Raw genomic sequence first — 14,587 nt, 5'->3', positions numbered from 1 at the left:
GCACAGGTCACAAAATAACACAAAGTATACACACACATTTCATTTGAGCAATAGCACTAGCCAATTAGCTCACAAGCAACAAATAATGTAACTACATTGCACCATATATATATATTAAAGATACACGATAATATCGGTTACCGATAATTATCGGCCGATAATGGCAATTATGACGTCACACAGATAATACAGATAAAAAAAATCAACCCATAATGCAATCCGATAATTATATACTTGATTTAGCCTCCAAATGTGCGCAACCAAGCAGTTTTCTCCACTTCTCCACCGCCGCCTGCTCAACCCCTCCCCTCTCTCAAGCCCCTGTGCGAGGAGGGGTTGAGGAGTACGGCGTCATAGAGGAGGCGGTGTTACACATCAGTGTTGAGGCACTCTCACTAGCGTGCGTTGCTTTTCCCGTGTGTGAAATGAAATAAACGACGCTCTCGCCATCTACAAAACAGTTCCACGAGGCGTAAAGAAAGCGTCCTCATTGAACACCACTAACCCAGCAGCCATTTAAAACTGCATCACAATGATTTTTGGAACGAATACGAGGCTGCTGCTAGCGCGAATGCTAAAGCTATTGTAAACACAAACTATAAAGGAAGCTACGGGGCTTGTGACGATACAGAAACGCTGCGGTCCTCCCGGAGTCGGGTTGTTTGGGAATGCAGCCCAAAGCGGGTGGTAAACTCCCATCTATGGCTAAACACCTCACGAGACCGATAGTCGATAAGTAGCTGTCTTCCGACGAAGCCCGCCGGTCCGGCAGGCCGCCGCCACTGCCTCGCCCTAGGCGAGCAAAGCAGAGCCATGCACCGAATACGGCGCAGCAAGCCGGCCGGGGCGGGCGGATATCCGCACGAACTTAGCTGCCGCCGCCACTCCGGTTCCAGACAGAGGCCTAGCGCGGATGCTAATTTGGCAGCCGAGCGGACTGAAGGGCACAGGCGGGAGGAAATTCCCGAAATGACCCGGTAGCCAAGCTCCTGGATGAAAAAATAATGCAGTTTATACGACCACGATTCTTTGTGAAAGACATGCCGATCACATCAGTTTTACCACGGACATTTACACAAGTGATGTCAAGAAAGCATGTTTATCACAACGGCACAGTAGTTAGTTGACAATTTTAACATGCACCAAACCACACAAAGAAGTCATCCAGTCAGTAATGCATTCAGTACGCTTTAAATTTATGACGTCTTAATCAGATCATTCTTCTTAAATCGAGTCAAATAATTTTCCCCATCTTGTTTGAGTGTTGAAGACTAGTTAACAGATGAATGCGCCAGATGATTCCACTTACTTGAACTAAATATTGCCATTTGTTCTTATTAAACCCAAACATCTAAAAAAAAAAAAAATGTCATTTTTCACCTAAATCAAGAAAAAATTGCTTTCAAATAATGTTTTGAACCATACATATTCTTGAATAAAGAACATTTCTGACAAGTTTTTTTTTTTTTTTTAGGATTATGTATAACAATTTATTGCTTAAAATAAGGCTGTTAAGCTTATTTTCAGCTGGCTATTTTTCTTCAAGAAATCTGAGTGAAATATACTTGAAGTGCTGGCAGTTAATTTCACTTATGTCCAATAGATTTACACTGAAAACAAGGGAATTTCACTAGTTTTAAGGAGTTGTGTTTTTGCTGTGTAGTAATATTATACGTTAGGAATGGCTTACTTTTAAAGCCATTTTTGTGCAACTTATGTATTTACTGTGTAAGTAATTCTTGCCAAAAGTTGACCATTACCCAATGTCAGACAATCTGTCTTTATTTAGATGATGGAATTTACCATTTGTTCACATTTGATGTTGGAAAAAAAGAGCAATAATATTTTTCTACAGTAATATTTTCTCTTGTGTATACTTTAAAATTTTACATTCATTCATTCATTCATTCATTTTCCATGCCGCTTATTCCTCACGAGGGTCGCGGAGGTGCTGGAGCCTATCCCAGCTAACTACGGGCAGTAGGCAGGGGACACCCTGAACTGGTTGCCATAAATATTTTAATAAAATTATCGGCTTGACATTAGACATGTGCCGGTTACCGGTTTCACGGTTTACGGTGGTGTGAAAACGTTGCGGTTTCAAAACCACTAAAATTTTCCGTCATACCTTAGTACGGTATTCGCTATTTTTCATGTGCCAAAATGCAGCCGAAGTGGCTTGGTGCGGCACCGCTCACCCCTTCCCGTTTGTTGCCGTGAGTGTCACTAAACAGCCAGCAAACCCAAAAACAAATCCTCCAAACACAAGGCGTACTTTTCTTCAATTTATTGAGCTCTCAAATCGTGGTGAAATATACAAATAAATACATTTAAAACGCTGTACAATTGTATTTTTCCACGTGTGATTAGGTTCAACAGGATAGCAGTAGCCCCATTAAAAAGTTCGCCAAAAACAAAACACACATTTTCCTTTCAAATTCAATATACAAACTAACTAAAACTTACAAAGACGAATGTTAGCCCAGGCTAAACTGGGAGAGCAGCTTCTTTTATGTCTCACAGCCGCTGAGTGAGAGAAAAGCTTGAATGCAGGGGGGAGAGAAAAAGAATCGCGTCAAAGATCGCTAATTGAGAGAGGAGGTCTCACTCCTCACTTTTTTTTTCTTTTTTTAGATGAAACCTTTCCTCAACAATATTTACATTTTAACTAATTTATAAAACTAACTTATACATTTTTAACTAACTTATTAACTTATGAATTCTTTGTTCTTTTTAACACAAAGGCATGGCATCATGTAGACTAGAGTTGACACAGTGGCTGAAAATGGCGAAACTTCACTTGAGCTTCCCCTTTCAAAAAAAAGTCATACAGTATATATTTTTAATTTTATTTAGAAGTGTTTTTACTTTTTATAGCAATTATTTTGTTCTTACTCTAATATTGAGCAACTTGAGCTGTGGCTGTGGGTATAGTCTAGGTTCTATTTATTTTAATTTTATATAATATTTGTTATTTTTTGTTAATTTATTTATTTTCACATTATATTCATGTTCCAATTTGCAAATATGTTTTGAAAAAATCCTGTTCAATGGATTTTTTTTGTTTTTTTTTTAAACCCATACATCTCAAAATTTTGGAGCTATAATTGCAATACCGTGATACCGTGAAACCGCTGTATTTTTGCTCACGGTTATCGTACCATGAAAATCTCATACCGGCACATGCCTACTTGACATTATCGGTTATCGGTTGGAACGAGGAGGAAATTATCGGTTAACGGTATCGGCTGAAAATTGCATTATCGTGCATCACTAATATATATATATAAACAAGATAAAATGTACATCACCAATAATTACACAATGCTCAAGAATATATACAAAGAAAGAATGCAACTCACAAGCGATGCATGTATAAGACAAACAGTGTGATGAGACAGCCAGAACTGCCACTGAATACTGGATGCAGACGTTAGCTGGTCTGTATAGCACTGTATTGGTATGAGTTTGCGTCGACATATGATCACGTCAGCAGAGCGTGCTGAAACCCATAAAATCAGTCGCACCCAACGCCAGCAGAGGGCGACAAAACATCAAAAAACAAGTGGACATGACACTGTGCTGTCATTTTAATGTGTTTGAGCGGGGCCTGTGCGTTAAATGCGTCAAATATTTTAACGTGATTAATTTTTAAAAATTAATTACCGCCCGTTAACGCGATAATTTTGACAGCCCTACTTTTTTCTAACTTTAAAATAGCAAAAACCCGATGGTTTAATGCTGTGCGTGGGGTACCCGTAATTCCGACAACAGGTACCCTGAAAGATTGGGGTGAAAGAATGGTGCCTTTTTCAAACCCTAAAAGAAGGAATGCCAAATGCACGCTATGGATTAGGCTAACAACTGAAGTTCAAGACAGTCACCCAAGGACACTTATGCTTACTCATAGGTAAGTTAATGATCGATTTGTAAAAAAAAAAAAGAAAAAAAACATTTTTTTAAATGATAATATTCGGTAGCATGTAGTAAAAACATAAGACTTAACAATTGACATTAGTTTGCTAACATTTGACTGCCTACTTGTTTACTAGCCTGTCACCACACAAATACAACAAAATATAACTAATCTAAGCTGTCAAGAAGCCAGCACTGAAATTCCAAAGTAAACGCAAACTTTCTATAAGGTGTACTTATGTTTGGTAACGGACGCCCACAAAGGAAAGTTCTCCACAAGCACACACCTAGCATTTGGCTGCAGCCAACTCAAATGCAGGCCGCTCTCTCAACGTTGAGCATTTATTTACATCGTATTTATGTTGCACATGTATGTTTGTCATGTAAGTTGTTTATTTAGCACCTCTGGATAATATTGAGAATCCAGCTGAATATAAAAAAACTGCTTAATCATCGCCACAAAAGCTTTGGGAGCAAAATATGGCAGAACACATGAAATAATGTTATTAAGTCGGTAACGTTATAGCTCGATAGATATTCCGCCGGCGCCTGTGGAATTTCTCGTTTTCAAGTTGCAAGTAGTAGCATTTTGCCTCGATTATAATAATGGTCTTCTTTCTGTAAAGTTTAATACCATGGACATACCCTGTCTGCTTCTAGACAAAATGCATTAAAAAAACAAAAACAAAAAACATTTCATTTTTAAAAGAAATACAGGTCTATTGCCAGCTATGGTAGTGAAAATTCAAAAATTTGAACTCCTGCTATCATCCATAAATTGTTCAGTAACTCAATCACTGTAACTGAGAGAATTTGACAGAGCCTTGGGTTGACAGAGTTTTACGGGGGGGGGGGGGCATCGCGATCAGTCCATTGAGTTAATCAGCCTCTTTTGCTAGGCTAGGCTTGTGCTTACGTTAGCACCAGATCTTTCCGTTTCCACTAACCAAGCACTGGGTCCAGAGGCTGAAAACGGATGTTTACGAGGCACCAATTCCAACGATCCCACCGATAATAAACTTCCATAGAAGTTTCTGGACAAAATGATTTGACAAAATGATGTACTGGTGTATGGCATTAATTAGAAACCATAAAATTAACCAACGACTAACCATTATGGTCTGTTTTAAAATATATAATCATCAAAACACATACCTCATTCTGCAGTTCATCATTGCTTTTGTCGGAGGCAAGCATCTCAAATAGAGAGGTGCACAGATCCTCTGGGCTGGATGATATATTTCCTTCATTTAAATATTTCTCCACTTCTGTTCTGAGAATAGTTTTGGTCATCAGAGATTTTTCTGTGGAAAACACCTCTCCTTCGGTGACAGCATTAATTGTACTATGTTGGATGTTTAGGAAGTTGTCGAAGTCCAGGTTCACATTCTGATCTTGGATGTCACAGAAGGGCAGTTCTTCCAGCGGGTCGAGTGTATAACACTCATGGGAGAAGGCAATGTTCCGTCCAAAAGAAGACCTTTGCTGAGATTTGTGATGGGAACAATTGGATTGGATAAATTCCTCAATACAGGAATCTCTTAGTGAATCCACTACCCGTGCCACACAAGTACAAGATGTTTCAGCAGCAGATGAGGGAAACGGGCCAAACATCTGCTTAATTGCCCGGGTCTCCTCTGTGCCCACATGGTTTTTGTTGTGGAACACCTCAAAGAGGAATACAGCAGCAGATTCAACTGCCTCTTGACAATGTTCAATTCCAACTGTAAAACACACACAAAAAATACAAAACTTTAATATCACAAGAAATACCATTCCAATTTCTATTCTAAATATAAACACAAGTTATCAGCTAGTTTTGCTTCATATACAATTCTGGCCTTCACCAACATGTGTAGTTTTTTTCCAAAATGGGTTTTTTAGCACTTATATGCGTTCCATTGACACCTTCATTGCCAGAGACAAGAAAACCTGTCAACTACAGACCAAACGTGGAGTGCCAACGACGAGTTTTCTCGTCAACTGCTTTTTAAGAATTTTTTATGAATAGGTGATTGAGATGATTAGCCAGTGTTGCTACCGATTTTAAGCCAACGCAGCATTTAAATTGTTAACTGTGGACAGTTGATGGCTAGCCTTGCAAGCAAGACGGTATTTCATGATTCCATCCAACCACAGTCATTTGGTGTTAGAGCCAATCAGGACAACGAGGCCAGAGCTACAGACGTGACGAGGAAGCAACTATCTGCTCGAATACAATGTTGGAGTACAAAGCTGTTCTTGGAGGCCCATTTCTGAAGTTTGGGCAGAAATGCACTTCATTTTCTCATTAAAAGATTAGTAATGAATGACACGAAAAGGTTTTTATGGATGGAAACGATGTTTTTTCTCTTTCACGAACCAGACTGGTCACCATCTGGTGGTAATGAACAGACAGAAGAGGAGAAGAACAAACAACAGAACGAAATACTTTATAAGCCTATGCTACTTATGAACATAGGGGTGCTATCTATAGCGAATTATATTTACTTCTAGACACCGTGTGGGGGGCCTAATGACCAAGGAAAAAGGGGGGGGGGTGAGTCAAAAGGAGACATGATTAGGCGGGGTTGAGCGTAAACAAATCAGCAGTGTGTAACCCAGTGTTATGTGACTCACATGTAAGTGTGGATATGTTGACATCCTATTCTATGCTGCCTGATCGCTAATCCTGGCACTGACAATCCATTTACTTAAATGTGTCTAATTGCACCCAGTCATGCGTGAGCCCACTCAGATGTGACGTGTGACAGTCCTGCAGAAAAGCAGAAATGCTGGGGACCCCGGCAACACCCTGGCAATCGGGGGGTTAGCTAGCACCGCCGTTCCCTCCTCCCGCAGCAAAGACAAAGGGGCCAACACCATCCCCCCGGAACCCACGGTGGTTCCCTGGACCATCCAGCGTCCCCATTAACTGGTCCTCGGGGAATGGTTGAGGGGAAGTGCCACCGCCTCCCGTGCTCGCTTGCCCACCCGGACAACATCCCTCCAAACGACACAGCAAACCGCGGGCCCCCCACAGCCTGGCAGGCCCGGGGCAGGACAGGATTTATTCTGTAATGCGTTAAATGTTCGTAATCCCTTTACTCAATTATTAGAACTAACTAATCTATGGATTAATCAATTACGTAAATAATCAATAGCTGCAGCCCTAGACACATTTGATAACACTTTTATTTATTTAACTCCCTTTTTTTATTTCATGACATATTTAAGTTATTTATTTAAAGATGTATTTATATATTTCATTTTGTCCTATTACAGTTGTGGTCAAAAGTTTACATACACTTGTAAAGAACATAATGTCATGGCTCTCTTGAGTTTCCAGTTATTTCTACAACTCTGATTTTTCTCTGATAGAGTGATTGGAACAGAAAAAACATTCTTTGTCAGAAAAAACATTCATGAAGTTTGGTTCTTTTATGACTTTATTATGGGTGAATAGAAAAAAGTGATCAAATCTGCTGGGTCAAAAATATACATACAGCTAGGCATGTGCCGGTATTAGATTTTGACGGTACGATAACCGTGAGCAAAAATACCGCGGTTTCACGGTATTGCAATTATAGCTCCAAAATTTTGAGATGTATGGGATTTAAAAAAGATAAATAAATAAAAACTTTTTTCCATTGAACAGGTTTTTTTTTTCAGAACATATTTGCAAATTGGAACATGAATATAATGTGAAAATAAACTAATGTGAAAATAAATAAATTAACAAAAAATAACAAATATTTTATATAAAATTAAAATAAAACAGAACCTAGACTATACCCACAGCCACAGCTCAAGTTGCTCAATAATAGAGCAAGAACAAAATAATTGCTATAAAAAAGTAAAAACACTTCTAAATAAAATTAAAAATATATACTGTATGACTTTTTTGAGGGGGAGAAGCTGAAGTTTCGCCATTTTCAGCCACTGTGTCAACTCTCTTCTACATGATGTCATGCCTTTGTGTTAAAAAGAACAAAGAATTCATTAGTTAATAAGTTAAAAATGTATAAGTTAGTTTTATAAGTTAGTTAAAATGTAAATATTGTTGAGGTTTCAAGGTTTCATCGAAAACAAAAAATGAGGAGTGAGACCTCCTTTCGCCATTAGCGATCTTTGACGCGATCCTTTTTTTTTTCTCCCCCCCTTCATTCAAGCTTGTTTCTCACTCAGCGGCTGTGAGACATAAAACGTCGACGAAGCTGCTCTCCTAGTTTAGCCTAGGCTAACATTCGTCTTTGTAAGTTTTAGTTAGTTTGTATATTGAATTTGAAAGGAAAATGTATGTTTTGTTTTTGGCGACCTTTTTCATGGTGCTACTGCTATCCTGTTGAACCTACTCACATGTGGAAAAATACAATTGTATAACGTTTTAAATGTATTCATTTGTATATTTCACCACAATTTGAGAGCTCAATAAATTGAAGAAAAGTACGCCTTGTGTTTCGAGGGTTTGTTTTTGGGTTTGCTGGCTATTTAGTAGAATAGCGTCACTGACACTCACGGCAACAAACGGGAAGGGTGAGCGCTGCCGCACCAAGCCACTTCGGCTGCATTTTGGCACATGAAAAACAGCGAATACGGTACTAAGGTATGACGGAAAATTTTAGTGGTTTTGAAACCGCGACGTTTTCACACCACGGTAAACCGTGAAACCGGTAACCGGCACATGTCTACATACAGCAGTGCTAATATTTGGTAACTTGTCCCTTGGCCATTTTCACTTCAATTAGTCAATTAGGCGCTTTTGGTAGCCATCCACAAGCTTCTGGCAAGCTTCTGGTTGAATCTTTGACCACTCCTCTTAACAGAATTGGTGCAGTTCAGTTAAATTTGATGGCTTTCTGACATGGACGTGTTTCTTCAGCATCGTCCACAAATTCTCAATGGGGTTTAAGTCAGGACTTTGGGAAGGCCATTCGAAAACCTTAATTCTAGCCTGATTTAGCCATTCCATTACCACTTTTGATGTGTGTTTGGGGTCATTGTCCTGTTGGAACACCCAACTGCGCCCAAGACCCAATCTTGGGTCGGGCTGATGATGTTAGGTTATCTTGAAGAATTTGAAGGTAATCCTCCTTCTTCATTATCCCATTTACTCTCTGTAAAGTACCAGTTCCATTGGCAGCAAAACAGCCCCACAGCATAATACTACCACCACCGTGCTTGACGGTAGGCATGGTGTACTTGGGGTTAAAGGCCTCACATTTTCTCCTGCAAACCTATTGCTGGGCATTGTGGCCAAACAGCTCGATTTTTGTTTCGTCTGACCACAGAACTTTCCTCCAGAAGGTCTTATCTTTGTCCATGTGATCAGCAGCAAACTTCAGTCGAGCCTTAAGGTGCCGCTTTTGGAGCAAGGGCTTCCTTCTTGCACGGCAGCCTCTCAGTCCATGGAGATGCAAAACACGCTTGACTGTGGACACTGACACCTGTGTACCAGCAGCTTCTAATTCTTGGCAGATCTGCTTTTTGGTGATTCTCGGTTGAATCTTCACCCTCCTGACCAATTTTCTCTCAGCAGCAGGTGATAGCTTGCGTTTTCTTCCTGATCGTGGCAGTGACAAAACAGTGCCAATGAACATTTAAACTTACAAACAATTGTTTGCACTGTTGCTCTTGGGACCTGCAACTGCTTTGAAATGGCTCCAAGTGACTTTCCTGACTTGTTCAAGTCAATGATTCGCTTTTTCAGATCCATGTATGTATATTTTTGACCCAGCAGATTTGATCACTTTTTCTGTTAACCCATAATAAAGTCATTAAAGAACCAAACTTCATGAATGTTTTTTATGACAAAGAAGTATCTGTTCCAATCACTCTATCGGAGAAAAATCAGAGTTGAAGAAATAACTGGAAACTCAAGAGAGCCATGACATTATGTTCTTCACAAGTGTATGTAAATTTTTGACCACAACTGTATGTCCTCCATAAAAGTTCAACATGTCTGTGTGGGGTTGAGTGCGAGTGCATGGGTAGAGGGAGAAAGAGTGGGACTTTGATTTGGAGGTTAAAGCTCAGTCTTTGTGATGTACAAAATTACAAAACTGCTCCTTTTAACCAGTTTTTTGGAAAAAGGCCCAAACAACAAAATTAATGGGTCCTTTTCTTTGTTGGTTTTTTTAGCTTCTGAAGAATACCCCTTTGTCAACCATGCCATATACTTTTGTAAAATAGGGTGAAAAACCCTAATATGGGGTCCCAACATCTGATCATTTGTTCAAACATACTTGTTGATGTTTGTGCAGGCAATATTATGATAAGGGTGAATATTTGATTCATCGATGGAATAATCGATAGGATAATTCCCAAAAGATTCATTAGCGACAGCCCTTCTTGAATGAGTGTGGAGACTGTATTTATATGTGTATTGTGTTACCTATCTGTTTAGCTGCAAAAAGAAGTTTCTTCAATTCTTGATTGACAGCATGTTGATTCACTTTGTCCTGATTATCAGTGCAGAAGTGGAAGATTTTCTGCCATGTGAGTCCTTCTCTTCTGAATAGCTCCTGCCTCTTCAAACGTTTTGCCTGACATGAGCCACCAGAAAAAAAACAATTATATTTCAGGAAAAACAATATTTTATTAACGGATGATGTTGAAACACCTACATAGCACTTTCTTAAAGGTTCTTTATAAGCGCGGAAAACATTCAAAGACTGACAAAAGTTTAGTGCTAAATTGCAGAATTATACCAATAAACTCTCTTTCACGTAGGGGCCTAAACACAGTATCTACTGATGTCAGCAAAAACCTGTGATTTTGGCTCTCCATTCCCACGATATACAGTAGGGGCAGGCAAAATATTCCACAAAGGGCCGCAGTGAGTGCGGGTTTCCATTCCAACCTATCAAGAGGAAACCTTTTCACCTATATGGTGTCTTGCAAGCGCAATTAATTGATCGCAGTTAGGTGCTTTTCGTTTCAGCAGAAAGCTCATCGATTAGGCTGTCTGTGATGGATCAGTTGGAACAAAGATGGTCAAAACTGCAAGTCACATCATCCCTCAAAATTAATATCTCAAGCTCCCCCATTTACTTCCAAATGGACCCCAGGAGTGCCATTTGTTTGTGCTACATTTGGGTTAGTTGTTGCGACACCCCTCTGTTATTGAGAGAGTTGGTGCGCTCAGTCAGTCGCAGGAGTTGGATACAAAAAAGCTGCCATATCTACAAAATGATGGCAGCACAAACAAAAAAAAAATCCACACAAACGACCACAAACCTAACATACACGAATCAGGATTTCCTCTACCTATAAAAGATTGTGGCGCACCACCACACCAAAATAAAATCCGCTACGCCTTGCAAATGAGAGTTTTTTTGTTTTTTTTAAAGATACATTCTAAACTATCATTTGATTCAACAATACGTCTAAATGAATATTTATAGCTCATTATTTACTCACTATTTGCTAGAAATCGTCTTAAATAGCACGTTAAATACAGTTTGTTCCTTTACACGCTTTATTTTGAAAATCAGATCGGTAATCCTGTTGCAAGCGTGAGTCTGACTATGTTGGCGTGGAGTCCGGAGAAAAAGCCACAGAAATGTATTTCATGTTAATGAATGTAATTCTTGTGCAAACCTGTGAAAACGACCTTAATATCGACATGAGGTTTAGGTTCTTTTTGGCGTGTTTTAGCCTAATCGTCACATCCTAGCAGAGCTTTTGTTCGTTGTTAATGTCACTGGTAGTAATATCAGATGAGTATTTTGAAGTATTTAGAAAATATTTAAGTTGTCAGTGGACAAGAGACTATTATTGTTGTGGTAATGTAGTGCATATTACGGCCAATAAAGAAAAAGAGATGTAAGTCGTACTATTGCTACGAGGAAAAACAGTCGTATTAAGTAAGGGTAATGTAGCTCAGCTACGCATTTTACGTACATGTACCGTAGCTGAGAGCTACGACTAAGAGTTAGTTAAAATTCCTTCTATTGATTATGATTAGATGTAGATGAGGCAAAATATTAAGGATTTCCATATTTGTTAAACAGATTCTTCAACACAAGATGCTTTCAATATTGTTGATTTTAACTGAGGCGGCAATGCGCTATGTGAAGTACGTAGCTGCTTATTTAGCTACATTAGCCCTACGTAATAATACGATTTTTATTCTCATCCTATTAGATACTCTCGTAGTAATAGTTCGACTTTCTTTCTCTTGCCTCATCTACATCAAATTATTATCGCTAGAATGATTTATGCTAATGCTTTGTCGCACCCCCAGCTAAGGTACATGTACATAAAGTGTGTAGCGGTTTACAGCTACATTACCCCTACATAATAATAATTTTTTTCACCCCTTTCGTAGCAAATTTAATCTTGTACTCATTTTATTTATTTAGTTTTTATTTGGCCCCAAAACTCCATCATAAATGTAGACTGTCACGTTTCCAAATATTTTATTAGCCTGCCTAATGAAATATTTCAAATAGATCTTTGTTATTGTTCTTTTTGAAAAGAATAAATGTTGTTGTTTTTAAAAAAAATCATTCGTCATGTTAAGCAATCTTGCCGCGGCACAACATGTGGGGCTGTCCGACTTCAATGCAGTACACCACCACAACTTCAAAAAATACTAGGAGTAAACCTGCGAATGGCGCCATTTCGGGTCCATTTTGCAATAAATGGGGGGCTGCGTAATGTCATCACTCGAAATTAATATCTCAATATCTATAAAACGATCACAGCACAAACTAATTGTTTTAGAACACAAACGAAGCATAGATGGTTGACATCATTTTTAGCCATTTGTAATTAAAAATGGGGGGCTGGTTTACCACAGATTGACCTATAAAATAATTGTAAAGATCTTAAAAACGATAGCAGCACAAACAAGCACAGATCTCGCACAAACGACTGACATCATTTTTATTCAAATTTGCATCTGATGGGGGGGCCAACTTCACTGAGGTGTAATGTTGGTCAATGTTGACAAACAGATCCACTTTAGTTTCATCAGACCACAGAATATGTCTACACAGGTTAAGCTCTTTGTCATGTCTTTTTTTCAACGTGTAAACTATTTCTTTTTGTTGTTTCTTTACGAGCCATGTGTTCAAATACTTTTTGAGAGCTGTAAGATAAATTATTAAAATAAATTATTGAAAAATCATACATTGCGATTTGCTGTTTGTTTTTCTACATCATGTATCTCACAGTGGACATGCCCCCAAGATTAACATTTCAGACGCCTCCGTGATTTCAAAGTAGAACTTGCAGGGTGTTCATATAGTGCAAACTTCCCTGTAATAAATGAATGACTATTGTAAGGCGTGTTGATGGGAAGAGTAAAAAAAAATGTGACAACCATCTTGTAGAATATAATGCTATCATACGATAAAGTGTAAAGGCTGAACTCTTTCAATGTTCAACATACCTTCAAATTGCAGAGGCTCTGGTCGAAGTCCTCTTTCCTAGTGACATTAGAGAAGGAACGTAGAGCTCCTGTCAGCCGCGGAGGAGACATTCTAGGCACACGCCGTCTTCGAAATGCTGCTTTCTGGCAATCTCCGTGCTAGTGACGAAACTAAGAAGAGTAATGCATTTATTTCTGACGGGATACAAAAATAATACCGTACAACGATTCAGACTACCCATCAAACAATGTACACTTGAAGGCTGTTAGCCTTTTCGCTCAACTTCCGACACAAGCTAATGTTAGCTTCAGACGCAGACTTGTCACTTCCTAAGTACTAGCGCTTGTTGTTTGAAATACACTCAGCATTTAGAACCACGAACCCGATATCCAAAGAGTAGCAGGGCGTAGCAAACACTCACATTTTCTACATTCAACGACACCTTTCACTCCACCGCTACTAGTAACCATTGATTCTCCTCTTACCAAACAGGCACATGTCAACAAAAGTTCCAGAGCGCAAAGGCTTGTGGGCGTTGTAGTTCTTATGACTGTCAGTTAGTCAACAATACTGTGTACAAACAATACAGTTTAACCAGTTATATAAAACCCACAATCCATCAAATAAATGTGAATTAAAAAATATTTGCATTTTACGAATCAGACTCAAATTGGTAAAATACAAATATTTTATATACTGTATTAGGCTCGAGCGTTTACGTCACAGCAGCACGGGGTCGGAAGAGATTTGCGACAACGCAGCCATTGCGGAAGCACGTCTGCATCACGGGACATTTAAACTTAACGGCAAATATAATTGAACTACGAGTGCCAAAGATGGAAAAATATAGGGAAAACTTGCCAGTTCGATACAGAGACAAACTTGTTACCACGGCGAAGGACAGATATGTGAGCAATTTTAAGGATGTGAACAATGTTGACCCTCACGAGCAAGCCAAACACAAATGGAATAAAGATGTCGACAAGCTTCCACCACTACGCGAAATGGACATCATGCTGTATTTAGTGTTTGGTGTATGTTACTACACTCATCAGCAATTCCGAAACTACAAATCGCTACAAAGCTACGAACAGTTTTGCTGCGGATGGGTGCAGGATCTTCACATTATGACCATAGCAAACGGCAACACCATCTTTCTAGCAAAGTTAGGCAATGTGTGTTTACATTAGTCTGTAACCACGCATGTACAAATTTTTTGTTACATAAAATGTAGCCTGTGTACAAATTCTTTGCCACTCTCTCACGTCAAAATATTACAGCTTTTTCATTTAGCAACAACAGGAATTATGTCT

General features: G+C 39.0%; 1 protein-coding gene across 2 annotated transcripts in view; it reads right to left on the bottom strand.

Moving 5' to 3' along the window:
• The window catches only part of ascc3 (activating signal cointegrator 1 complex subunit 3), a 135,416-nt gene extending 121,601 nt beyond the window's left edge, over positions 1-13,815 (bottom strand). The window contains exons 1-4 of one of the 2 annotated variants that reach the window (XM_057833642.1): positions 13,760-13,815; positions 13,295-13,444; positions 10,289-10,439; positions 5,071-5,639 (exon numbers count right to left, since the gene is read on the bottom strand). In XM_057833642.1, the coding sequence (XP_057689625.1) occupies positions 5,071-5,639; positions 10,289-10,439; positions 13,295-13,384 (810 nt within the window). In that variant the 5' untranslated portion in view covers positions 13,385-13,444; positions 13,760-13,815. Of the gene's footprint in view, positions 1-5,070; positions 5,640-10,288; positions 10,440-13,294; positions 13,445-13,695 lie in introns of both variants that reach the window. The other variant, XM_057833641.1, reaches the window with a different exon arrangement.
• Between the last annotated feature and the right edge of the window lie 772 nt (positions 13,816-14,587).

This window comes from Corythoichthys intestinalis, chromosome 4, assembly GCF_030265065.1.
Source record: "Corythoichthys intestinalis isolate RoL2023-P3 chromosome 4, ASM3026506v1, whole genome shotgun sequence".
In the NCBI taxonomy this organism is placed as follows: domain Eukaryota; kingdom Metazoa; phylum Chordata; class Actinopteri; order Syngnathiformes; family Syngnathidae; genus Corythoichthys; species Corythoichthys intestinalis.
The sequence above is the reverse complement of the archived record's forward strand: the minus strand, read 5'-3'. Positions and strand labels throughout refer to the sequence as shown.